We start from the raw sequence: 13,731 nt of genomic DNA, 5'->3' as shown, positions 1-13,731 counted from the left end.
CAGCTGGGTTTTATAAATCAATAATGCCACAGAGACAAAACCCATACACAATAAGATATACAATTGAAAATATAGTTTTCATCCACCATGCAAATATGAGAACCCATCAGCTGGGTTTTTGAAGAGATCTACAAGATACCCACCGTTCTTTGACTTCTTTCTATACAATTAAACAACCAAGAATATAAAACAATATAGTTTTCATTCATCCACCACCCAAAAGATGAGAACACATCAGCTGGATTTTATAAATCAATAATGCCACAGAGACAAAACCTATATACAATAAGATATACAATTGAAAATATAGTTTTCATCCACCATGCAAAGATGAGAACCCATCTTGTTATAATAATATAATTATTATATTAAACCAAGTCAAATAAGATATTTAGTTTGTTAGTAAACAATTAATACGTGGGTTATGCATAGCAATAGGATGGATTGTGGCCTTACGTTGTTGCCATGATTACGCAGTGCATGGGAGTGAAACTCCTATTTTCTAGCTTTATTAGTTGAATTCCTTTACTATAAATAGCCTATGTTGTAACTATTTTTATCATCAAATCAAAAGCTCTTCATTCTATTCCTCTCTCTCATTTATCGTATATTTATATATATAAATATATTATTTATATATTTATTTAGATATATTATATTTAATATATCTTACACATCTGCTGGGTTTTTGAAGAGATCTACAAGATACCCACCGTTCTTTCTACACAATTAAACAACCAAGAATATAAAACTTCTAACTTTCATTGATAAAATAAAAAAATAAAAGGGGTGGGGGAGGGTTATGGATTTACCTCTAAGTTGTTTTTGGAGAAGAAAACAGGGGACAGAGAGAGTAGGTAAGGAAAGAAATCACAGAGAAAGTAGGGAAAGAAAGAAGGTTTAAGAGAGACTACCTGAAGTACAGAAGTCACTAACCATTCCTATTGTTGTCGCAGTCGCAGGGGAGGGTAAAAAAAATTTATTACTGTGGAGCCAAGCCGGCTCCGCAAATGCAAGAGCCAATTTGGCTGATCCACTGCCCATCAACAGATGGGACTTTGTGTTTAACTTGGAGCCTTGAAGCCCCTTTTATAATTATTATTGTTTTATTATGAAATATACGTATATCTTTTAAGTTATTTTATATATTAATCGTTAACTTAATCAACTAATTTTATCAAATATTTTATATCAATCGTTGATACAATACATAGGTCAAGCCCGCTAGTATAATTTGTTATTTGTTTACTGCTAAGCGTTGATTGCCAAACAAGGCCACACACACACATTTATATACACACGCACGCGCATATATACATTCTAAATTTTTATTCTAATTACCATACATACACATTTAAATATTATGCATGTAGTATCAAAAGAGATGGTCAAGTGATTGGATCGGAGTTAGTATTTGAAATTCATAAGTTTAAAGTTTGTCAACAATCTCTTAGCCGAACCTATTACACTGACACGCTTTTGAGTAGTGGTGATGAGTTTCCCACGTCACCCAAAAAAAAAAAGGTAAATAATTAATGCATTAGGAGATTCTTACAGATTTTAGATGCAACTAAAACCCATTTTGATATTTTGATAATAAATACATGTCGGATTGGAAAAACTACGATTTCTAGCTCAGGACATTTGGTTGAATGTAATTGTAATTGAATTGTAATAATTCAATGAAGGCCTCAATTCCCTCCTTTTGTTGAATTGCAATTCAATGCTTGTGGAAAGGGAAAGTAGAAGAAATGACAAAAGTATTATTGGTGATTGACTGATTGCTATTATTATTACACAATGATATTTTACTCTTTTTTTTTTGAATACTACTAACTCTATTACAATGCAGTATCCGTTCATAACTACTTTCTCAACCTATTGAAGAACAAGAGTTCTTGGAAGGGTTTGATGCCACTGGACTACAAGATCCTTGGCATATTTTACTCTTTATTTATACCATTTTTTTCCTTCTCATTCCCAGTAATTATTTTTCTCCCTACCAAACAATGTAATTTGAATTCCTACTTATTCTTTTTTCACCGTATTGCAATTCATTTCCTTTCTAATTCATTTCTCGCAACCAATCACCCTATAAGTGCATTGTACTTTCCAGCGGTGCAATTTAACTTTAATTTTGCATGACTGGTTTATTATTAATATTTGTATGACCACAATCATGGTCAAGAGTTGCTTTAATGATATTTAAAATATGTTTATAATAGGAATAGTCATGTCTAATAAGTTCAAAAAAATAAAACTCTAGATTTTAAACTCAATTATCCGAGATTTTTTGTATATATAGTTTTATATAATAAAGTTACATTTTTCTTTATAAAAAGTTATATGGACTACCAATTTTTTTTTTTTTGTATAAAAAGTTTTATTGGTTGTTAGGTGGGTATGTGTATATAGACCCTCCTCTGAAATCTCGGATAAAATTATTTTTTTCATTTACACCCCTAATACGCACGAACTGTAATTCATACTATTTTGCACATGAATTCTATGAAAATTCTTGATATAATTCCATGTATATCAACGCCACGTGTACAACATGCATGTAAGAACGTACATACTCCATATCCCGTAGGGAATTCACTAAAACAGCTGAAATACATTGAAAATATATAGATATAGTCTATATATGGGTTGTTAGGTGGGTATGTGTATATAGACCCTCCACTGAAATCACAAGGCAGGAAAAACAAAAGTTTACTATGTATACTCTCAAATTCTACTTCTTCACTTTTACCCTCTGATGTAGTAAATAAGAATATAAGTTATTTTTATCATGCTGGCCCCACAAAAGTGTTCATAGAGTGAGAGTAGAAGTTGAAACCAGAAACAAAGAGGTCGGGCAGAAATATTGGGCATAACGAGATAATTAACAAAGAGACAGTGCAGAAGTATTGGGCGTGGTGAGATAATTAATAAAGAGGCAGAAGTATTGGGGGGGGCGAGATAATTAGGGCAGAGTGTGGGGGAAACCATTGTCAATGGGCGTCATACAAACGTTGTTGTTGTTGGCATTGTCCAATTTGGAGTCATCGTTTGGTTGAATGAAGGTGACGACTTTGTCTTTGCGAAACATTAGGTAAATCACGGAAACAACGTAGATAGCCATCAAGGGGAACACTACAATTCCCACCAACACGTTTCCGGCTTTGGGCAAGTTGTTATGAATTAGCCAATCCACGAAGGCTGTGCTGAGGTAATAGATGTTGATGCCGATGATTCCTAACCCCAATATCCATGACACTACGATGATCTACACGCACACATAAAATTATTTCTCATTTGTAAGCCATGCATAATTAATTAAAATATGAGAAAAAAAAAATAAAATATAATTAACCAATTAAAATATTAAAAACATAAACTAAAATTGATATTATGAAAAAATTGACCATATATAATATATAGGTACTAAATTGTTATTTTAGCCAATTAAAAAAAAAATTGAATGGGAAGCTTACATATATGGAGTTCTTGTAGGGTCCCATCTTTGTTGAACTACTACTGAATTTAAGTAGAGGAATTAGGGCAAATGGGAGTTCAAACGATAGTATCATCTGCAAGACATCGGGATCAAATAATAAAGGAAGTATTAAACTAAATTTGATTGGTTAACAAAAATAAAAATAAAAAGTCATTATTATACATGTAGCTTATACAAATTAAAATGTATATAATATTAATGTATGTTTTAGAAAAAAAAAAAAAAAGGTGACAAGAGAAATCCGCATCCACTATTCAAAATTGTGCAGTGGGTACGTAAATCATGCCTTGTAATCCTAATCCGCAAAGGGCTACAAGTAAGTAAACTAGGCTAGGTTACTTATAGCTAGCTGGCTTAAACCAAGAAGACTAATAAACCGCTGACTCTGAGAGTCGAACTTATAACATTATGGTTACCAAATCAACAGTTTGACCAACTTAGTTTGGGTTGCCCGACCATTAGTGTATGTTTATATATGTACATGGTAATACATACACAACTTGTATATAGAAGTGAAGTGAAGAGTGTAGTTATGTAAGTTTAAAATTAAAGACGAACCGATGCAATGATAATTAGACGACCAGCGCCCGAGGAGCCTCCGATGATGGACACAATAAGGCTGGGAGTGATGGCAATGCACCGAGTCATCAGGTTCCTACTCCATTTCTTCATCTTAAGGTCCAAGAAACCCTATATACATACATATATTCACAACTCCCTTTAAACTTATTTGCTAGCTAATTCATATATATAGAAAAGTAATTAAATTAAGAAGAGGAAAAATTAAATTCTACAATTATTCATCAGAATATGTATTTTGCATTTGAATTTATAAAATTTAGTGCACCAGTTAGCGCAACATGAAATAAGAATGCAATTCATTAATATTCGATCCGTACTTGTTGCACTAAGCCAGGTACAATTCAAAAAGTTGTACGGGGTACTATGGGTATATGTACATGATCGAGGTACCCTTGGGGTCGTGCCGATTTCTATCGTAGACTTATGATAAGTTTTAATCAAATGTATTGTGTAATAAAATAAAATAAAAATAACAACCTGCATGATATACTGTCCTGCATATGTACCGGTGATGGTGGAGCTTTGGCCTGAGGCCAACAAAGCAATGGCGTAAACAGTGGAGCTTGATTTTCCAAGAACATTCTGCCAACATAATAATTAATATATATTATTAATTTCTTAATTAATAATAAGCTACTAACTAAGGAGAATCTATCACTATAAATTTGATTATTTTATTATTTCCCCTTGTGTGAATATAAGTACCTTAAGAAGAAAAGAAGCAGAATTCAAAGAGAGGTCGCTGCAATGATCCAAATCATCCTTAGATAGCTTTCCATTTGAACAAACCGTACCCGATACAGACACAACTGCAACGTTTATTAGGAACGCAACGAATAATGCAAATCCACTCTCGATCAAGAAATATCGACATGCATCCTGCATGCAGTGCCCACAATTAAAAATAAACTAATTATTCATTTATTATATATACTCCAACAAGAAGATTCAATCTATTCAATTCATATATTTTTTTTGAAAACCAACCAATCAAGTTGCATTAAATCAAAGACGTGATAAAATCAGGTGGGATAGTATCCCAGTACAAAGAATGAGTCTGTGAATAAGCTAAGGAAGCAAGCGAGTGCGCCCCTCGGTTCGCAGACCTTGGGACTACACTAATCGAACAAAACGTAAACGATGATCGATATTATAGCCTTTGAGGCATCTATCGAAAAAGCAACATAAGACAGCAAATTGGCTTCTTCAATGTTGTAAACTTGGTTTTATTCAATTCATATATATATACTTTATATGTTAAAGTGATATGTTTTAATAGCTAAGAATTGTCCTTTAAATTTAATTATGTGAAAATAATTAAAGATGAAATATAACAATTCAATGTTGTAAACTTGATTTTACTTTGGACTTACATTAACACCGCGTACTGAATTAGGTACCTTCCTTGTAAGCACAAGAGCGGAGTGCAGAAAGAGATTATGTCTGCATATATAATAAGATAATTAGGATAGATATGACAAAAATTTGTCTAAGACGGTCTCACAAATCTTTGTCCCTGAGACGGTTCGAGTCACTGTACTCTTAGGATAGATATATGCGCTAGAGGTAAGTATGAAATGTATGAATCACTACAAGAATGAAGACATTTAGTGACACTTTGTAGTTTAGTCACAAATAATACACATTTTGTGACCAAAAAAATAATTCGACACTATTATGTGGGATAATTGTGATAACCTTTTTTTAGTCACTGATAGTATGGTAATTGTGACAAGTAAGTATTTGTTACCAGTAAGTTGTCACTATTACTAGAATCATACTGTCGTAACATACATTGTCACTATTTGTTGTCACTAAATGTATGTGCATTTTGGCGCCATTATAATTATGGCGGGAACGAATGTAGTTGTGACAAAATATAATGTGGACACAAATTTTAATACTTTTGGTGACAAATAGTTGTTGGTCACTCTTGTTTATAATATTTGTGACAACATATTTTGTCAATAAAAATACAATTCGTTAGTACCATTATAAATGACAAACAATTGTGAGAAAAAAAAATACTATTGCCACTAATATTGTCATTTTTGTGATGAAATTGTTACAAATATCTGTGACGCTCTATAATTCCGTAACAAAAATTACTAAATTGTGACAATAATTGTATTGATTTCAAGTTTTGTCATTGTCACTAATTTATGATAATTGTGCCGAGTAATTAGTTGTTACTAAGAATGTCATTCCTAAGGATTAATTGTTCTTCTATCAATATGGTGTCTTTATCTCTAAATTTGATTCAAAATTTATTAAATGAACTGAATGACTACCTAACACCAATAGTCAATTATTTGTACATTAAGAATCATCCAATGTAGCACAATTTGTAAATATGGTTGTATCAAATATATAATATAAAATAAATTATATATAATAAAAATTTGATTATGGGCCAATTAATCGAATTAGTTAAAGTATATATAATTTAGTTTGATTGATTAAGCTAAGTAACAATTTCTCAAAATAAAAACTCAATTAATTGAATTATTACTCCTAACCACAATAGTCTATTATTTGTACATTAAGAGTTATTCTCTTAGTATAATTTTTGTACAAAATGCTTGTATCAAATATATAATAATAATAATAATAATAATAATAATAAAATTAAAATAAAAAGAAAAGTGATGTGGGATCAAATGATCCCACATCGAAAAAAATAGAGAAGAGGGGCGTTGAGCTCCCTCATTAAAAGGGGAGCTCAACGCCCCAACACAGTAAATTAAAATAGAAGCCTCAGACTTCCCCCTGAGGCTTCTAAGCATAATATTTTTTTAAATTAAAAATAAAAATATTAAAGACATTTTGGGTATTTAACTTAAAATATTAAGAAGAAACGATGTTAAGTACAATATTTGTTACTATGTTTGTTGTCACAATAAATCAACTATTTGTAATTTTTTTTGTCACTAATAATCATTTTTGCGTCAAGAATAATTCTCACAAATAAGTATAACTATTGTGACTAAAGTATTGTCACAATAAAATAATTAATTGAAACAATTTTAGTTGTCACTAAATTAATTTGTTGTAATAACATATTAGGTCACAAATTGTACATTTATTGTGACCACTATTAGTATCACTCAAAAACTATTAGTGTACGTAAACATTGTCACAAAATCTTGAGTAATTTTGACAACTTTTCAAAAGTCGTCACTACTACAATAGTGACGGAGGATATAGTGACGACAGGTGACGACTTCAAAAATTGGTCACTAATTTCAATAGTGACCAAAATCGATAGTTTTGGTGACAACTTCTATTGTCACTAAATCTAAAATTTCTTGTAGTGAATGTATAGTAGTGGATATATATATATATATATATATATATATATATACTTACGGCATGACAAGGGCACCCAATAAGGCAATGGCATCAGCGGTGGCGCCTTTTCCACTTAGTTTAGGGATGAACATTCCTTTGAATACATCTTCTGCAGGAGGCTTCACATAAGCCATTTCCCCAAAGAAGCAAGCAGCCATTAGAAACACTAGCACTGCTATCAACAGTTCAAGCTTCCTTACCTGCGGCATCACCATTATTATATTGCTACTATATTTTCTATGCACCATGGGCAAAAATAGATGTTAACTCAATATTAAAATCTTAGATTTATTAGGAAAATAACTTATATAGTATAACTCTTATAGCATAATGTATTAAAAAAAGTAACAGAAAAAACGGACATAAATAAAGAATATAACACTCATTCACTCTTATTAGTTTTTAGATATTGCACACTAAATTACTTTTTTTTTTTTTTTGAAAATCAGCACAGTAAATTACTTAATTACTATCTCTATATACATTTATATATACACACATAAAATATTATATGTGTGCGCGCGCGTGCGTTCAATTAGTTAGGTAGAATATTAATGGATAAAAGGTTTATGTCGAATTGAAGAATGTGTGCGGACTAATTACGCTTTACTCATCACTACACGCAATACGTGGATGGATTATAGTCTTTTTGTTATCTATCATGCCTTTTGAATGGGGCTGCATACATGATACATGGACTTTGACACCAAGTTAAAATGTGTTATGTCTCCACTAAAATGCTAAACTTATACTTGGGTCGTACATTTAATTTATTTTTCATATATATAATGCTCAACATGATGACTTATACAATCATCCTTTGATAATATTATATATATATTTGATAAATCTATATTTGAAACGCTAGCTACTTAGCGTTTCAAAATAAAATATCATTTTAAATTTCACATGTTTTATCAAACAAAGTTTATAGATGATGTATGTGTAGTTTAAAATAAGATACAAGTTATAAAATAAGCTCTACGAAATTGAGGTGTTATAAAAGTAGGAAAAGATATATTTTTAGTTACATTAGAACCCAATCAAATAAATATGTGAAGAGAGAGTGAAAGACATTATATTGCCATATTTCAGATATGTTTATTAGTAGTGGGAGTTGTTGGCGGCAGACCATTTTAACTAATACTTCTTATCATTGTGATAATGCAGAGATCAGATGACGAAAATAGAATAAATTAAACTAAAAAAACAAAGCTACTTATTAAAAGAAAAAAAAAAAAACAATAGAATTCACCCAACAAAGATGCTCTTAAGTCTTAAGTCATAAGATTCTGTATCTTTGTAATCATAATTTTTTTTTTAATAGTAATTTTTTTAAAGAGAAATAATTTTTTAAAATAAATATATAAATAACGTACCCCATATCTCTGGAGGCTGAGTAGTAAGAGGGTGCTCAACCCGGTACACAAAACTCCAACCCACAGTGGGATGTGGAACAATATATTAAGTGCAAAGGCCGTCCCAATCACTGTCATCCACAAAAAATATATAAATTGGATATATTAATTGCATTTTCAATCTGACCAAAAAAATTGCATTTTCAATCAATATAAAAATTAAATTAAAAATTGCAAGAGAAAATAAATTATTAAAAATAATTTATTTAACTTTTAAATAGTAAATATGTTATATTTTATATGATGGGCAAAAGGAACTATAATAAGTTTTATGGTGAATATATTCTTTTAGACTGAATATTGTAAATGATTGTGCTGATAATTTAATACGATTTTATTTTTCAAAAAATAAAAAATAAAATTATTACCACAGAATAAAGAATACACATAATATAATAGACCTAACCTTCGGGAATATCTGCAGCTATGACCGCAATTTCAGCTAGCAACCAAAGGCAGTATTTCACATATTTTGGGTATTCGGCCTTGCACAGCTCTGACAAGTGCTTCCCTGTAAATTTAACATTAAATTAAAATTTGTAGCGTAATGCAAATTATTTATCCACATAATTCTAGTTTTGCTCTTTTACATTAAAATATTGTGTTAACGAACGGAAGGTAATAACTAATAATTAGCATTTTTTAGTAGCCAAAGAGTCCATACTCGATAGTATTCAAAGAAAAAAAAAAGTCAAAAGAGTCGCTCTCATCAACAATAATTAAAGTGATTATATAATGAATGAAATTAATTTTGGAAAAAAGTCAAATAGACCATCAAAATTTATACACTAAAAGTAATTAGACCTCTAAATTTTAAAAAGTTACAGTTAAACACATTAGTTTGTCGATTTGATACAATTAAACCAAATAGTCGGTTACCTAAAAAGGTAACTAGCTAGTAAAAATGTTGACGTGACAATAAATAAATTAAATAAAAACTAAAAACAGTTGAAGAAGCCATGTCGGCTTCTTCGTCCAAATCAGGATGGAGAAGGCAAAAGTCGTGGGAGAAGATGAATAGGTGCTAGCAAAGGTTTATCATTATCGATCATTATATTTTTTAAATAAAAATTATTTTTTAATTAAAAATTAACACGTCATCATGTTTTACTTTCATTTTTTCAAAAAAGTTAACTTAATTGTAATAACTTGACAATTTTAAAGATCTAATTATTTTTTTGCATAAAGTTTAATTAAGAGCTTTAAAAAAAACAAAAACAAAAAAAAATTTAAGAGCTTATCATTTTCTCAAATAATTTTTATTTGTATTTATCAATTAAACGTTTCATTCAGAATATTGTAGGCCGGCATAGAACACATAACAGACAGATAATGCTTCAACAACTACATTAAAAAGGGATTATTATCATTATATAATTATTTATTTTACCAGTGCTGACTCCAAGGTTAGCTGCAAGTGATTGGATGATAAGAGCAAACACTAATCCGATGAGAACGACCCATAGCAGCTGAATAGAAAGCAGAATATTACAAATGTCCATCAGATTATTAAAGAATTAAAAAAAAAAAAGAAAAAAAAAAAGAAAGAGCAGCACACATTATCTTATAATAATAATCATATTGTTTTATTAATTACACAACAAAATTAGGAACTCTGATATATATATAGAAGAGCGCATGTAGTTGCTACCCGAAGGTGTACTCGCAGAGAAATTTACTTTGTGAGCCTAACTGATAAAGGAGCACAAGGATATAAATTAGCATAGATTGTCTGACCGACTCAAATAAGAATGTCAATAGGCAACTTCCATAGAGAATCGAACTTAGAGATTGAAAACTTGCTGGTTAGAGTTACTCCTTTTAACCAATTAAATTGATAACTTATTTATTTACCTCATATCGGTGGTCTGCCCCAGCTTGCAAATCCGTTTCCACTATAAAATGCAAAATTTTAGAACAATAATNGCTCAACCCGGTACACAAAACTCCAACCCACAGTGGGATGTGGAACAATATATTAAGTGCAAAGGCCGTCCCAATCACTGTCATCCACAAAAAATATATAAATTGGATATATTAATTGCATTTTCAATCTGACCAAAAAAATTGCATTTTCAATCAATATAAAAATTAAATTAAAAATTGCAAGAGAAAATAAATTATTAAAAATAATTTATTTAACTTTTAAATAGTAAATATGTTATATTTTATATGATGGGCAAAAGGAACTATAATAAGTTTTATGGTGAATATATTCTTTTAGACTGAATATTGTAAATGATTGTGCTGATAATTTAATACGATTTTATTTTTCAAAAAATAAAAAATAAAATTATTACCACAGAATAAAGAATACACATAATATAATAGACCTAACCTTCGGGAATATCTGCAGCTATGACCGCAATTTCAGCTAGCAACCAAAGGCAGTATTTCACATATTTTGGGTATTCGGCCTTGCACAGCTCTGACAAGTGCTTCCCTGTAAATTTAACATTAAATTAAAATTTGTAGCGTAATGCAAATTATTTATCCACATAATTCTAGTTTTGCTCTTTTACATTAAAATATTGTGTTAACGAACGGAAGGTAATAACTAATAATTAGCATTTTTTAGTAGCCAAAGAGTCCATACTCGATAGTATTCAAAGAAAAAAAAAAGTCAAAAGAGTCGCTCTCATCAACAATAATTAAAGTGATTATATAATGAATGAAATTAATTTTGGAAAAAAGTCAAATAGACCATCAAAATTTATACACTAAAAGTAATTAGACCTCTAAATTTTAAAAAGTTACAGTTAAACACATTAGTTTGTCGATTTGATACAATTAAACCAAATAGTCGGTTACCTAAAAAGGTAACTAGCTAGTAAAAATGTTGACGTGACAATAAATAAATTAAATAAAAACTAAAAACAGTTGAAGAAGCCATGTCGGCTTCTTCGTCCAAATCAGGATGGAGAAGGCAAAAGTCGTGGGAGAAGATGAATAGGTGCTAGCAAAGGTTTATCATTATCGATCATTATATTTTTTAAATAAAAATTATTTTTTAATTAAAAATTAACACGTCATCATGTTTTACTTTCATTTTTTCAAAAAAGTTAACTTAATTGTAATAACTTGACAATTTTAAAGATCTAATTATTTTTTTGCATAAAGTTTAATTAAGAGCTTTAAAAAAAACAAAAACAAAAAAAAATTTAAGAGCTTATCATTTTCTCAAATAATTTTTATTTGTATTTATCAATTAAACGTTTCATTCAGAATATTGTAGGCCGGCATAGAACACATAACAGACAGATAATGCTTCAACAACTACATTAAAAAGGGATTATTATCATTATATAATTATTTATTTTACCAGTGCTGACTCCAAGGTTAGCTGCAAGTGATTGGATGATAAGAGCAAACACTAATCCGATGAGAACGACCCATAGCAGCTGAATAGAAAGCAGAATATTACAAATGTCCATCAGATTATTAAAGAATTAAAAAAAAAAAAGAAAAAAAAAAAGAAAGAGCAGCACACATTATCTTATAATAATAATCATATTGTTTTATTAATTACACAACAAAATTAGGAACTCTGATATATATATAGAAGAGCGCATGTAGTTGCTACCCGAAGGTGTACTCGCAGAGAAATTTACTTTGTGAGCCTAACTGATAAAGGAGCACAAGGATATAAATTAGCATAGATTGTCTGACCGACTCAAATAAGAATGTCAATAGGCAACTTCCATAGAGAATCGAACTTAGAGATTGAAAACTTGCTGGTTAGAGTTACTCCTTTTAACCAATTAAATTGATAACTTATTTATTTACCTCATATCGGTGGTCTGCCCCAGCTTGCAAATCCGTTTCCACTATAAAATGCAAAATTTTAGCAGCTTGCAAATCCGTTTCCACTATAAAATGCAAAATTTTAGAACAATAATTAAAAAAAAACACTATAAAATGCAAAATTTTAGAACAATAATTAAAAAAAAAATTACAAACATTATAACCAAAAGATTATAAACTATATATAAAAAAGGAGTATAAACAGGTACTTTTAACTCAGTCCAAATTAGTAAAAAGTGTCATGTCATAAAAGTTGACTTGTTATATAGCAATACCTAAGCATGAGAAGTTTAATTAATGAAGTGGATAGGATTAAGCTAAGTGAAGTAAATTAATTAAAATTAAATACTCACGGTTGCCAGGATCCAGATATGCTAAAGAAACCATGAAACCAGGTCCAACATACGAGATGAACTTTCTCCACCCAGGTTTCTGTGTTAATTCATGTAATTAGTCAATCAAAACAGAAACAGAAAAATAAAAATAAAATGAATGCATATATGCCGGCGGCAATATATATATAAATATTAACTTTATTGTGCTCCTCTTGAAGATCAAGGTGGAGCTTGTTGGTGCTATCTGAGGGGAGAGGGCTTGCATCCACCGCCACAATACGGTGGCTGCCACCGCCAACCACCCCCGCCTGCTGCTGCTCCAAACTCCCCATCTCTCTCTCTCTCAGCTATATATAACTTTTTGTGTGAAATATGATCTGATAATCAGCTTCAGTTCTCTATTCCAAGTATTTATAAGGGATTAAGGGGCCATTCCAATCAATGTGGATATTTATTTTGTTTGCATATGTCATGAGCGATGAGCTGAGCACGTGGCAACTAGCAAGTCAAGACAATATAAAAGTAGTGTTATGTTAAAAATAAGCACATATATACATAAATGAAAATATTGATGTAGGGAATCTTTTATAAAGAGTTTTTTCCACTTTTGGTCCTATGACTTTAGTGTCTCTGCCAATTTAGGTACACGACTTTCATTCATGACATAAGAAGTGCTTGACTTTGATTTGTTTGCCACTTTTAGTCCTTGACTTTGATTTTTTTCCACTTTTAGTCCTTT

At 30.4% G+C, this 13,731-nt stretch overlaps 1 protein-coding gene across 1 annotated transcript; it reads right to left on the bottom strand.

The window, feature by feature from the left end:
• Positions 1–2,551: 2,551 nt before the first annotated feature.
• LOC116002781 (metal transporter Nramp5-like) lies at positions 2,552–13,358 on the bottom strand. Its single transcript, XM_031242950.1, has 13 exons — positions 13,190–13,358; positions 13,011–13,089; positions 12,640–12,680; positions 12,176–12,254; positions 11,192–11,296; positions 8,815–8,924; positions 7,454–7,635; positions 5,458–5,527; positions 4,790–4,963; positions 4,562–4,666; positions 4,061–4,192; positions 3,480–3,575; positions 2,552–3,271 (listed from the first exon to the last, which is right to left on the bottom strand). Exons 1-13 carry the CDS (start codon positions 13,322–13,324, stop codon positions 2,969–2,971), a joined length of 1,611 nt encoding a protein of 536 aa, XP_031098810.1. The 5' UTR covers positions 13,325–13,358; the 3' UTR covers positions 2,552–2,968.
• Positions 13,359–13,731: the final 373 nt, after the last annotated feature.

This window comes from Ipomoea triloba, chromosome 13, assembly GCF_003576645.1.
Source record: "Ipomoea triloba cultivar NCNSP0323 chromosome 13, ASM357664v1".
NCBI classification, from domain to species: domain Eukaryota; kingdom Viridiplantae; phylum Streptophyta; class Magnoliopsida; order Solanales; family Convolvulaceae; genus Ipomoea; species Ipomoea triloba.
This window is presented reverse-complemented; position numbering and strand designations above follow the sequence as displayed.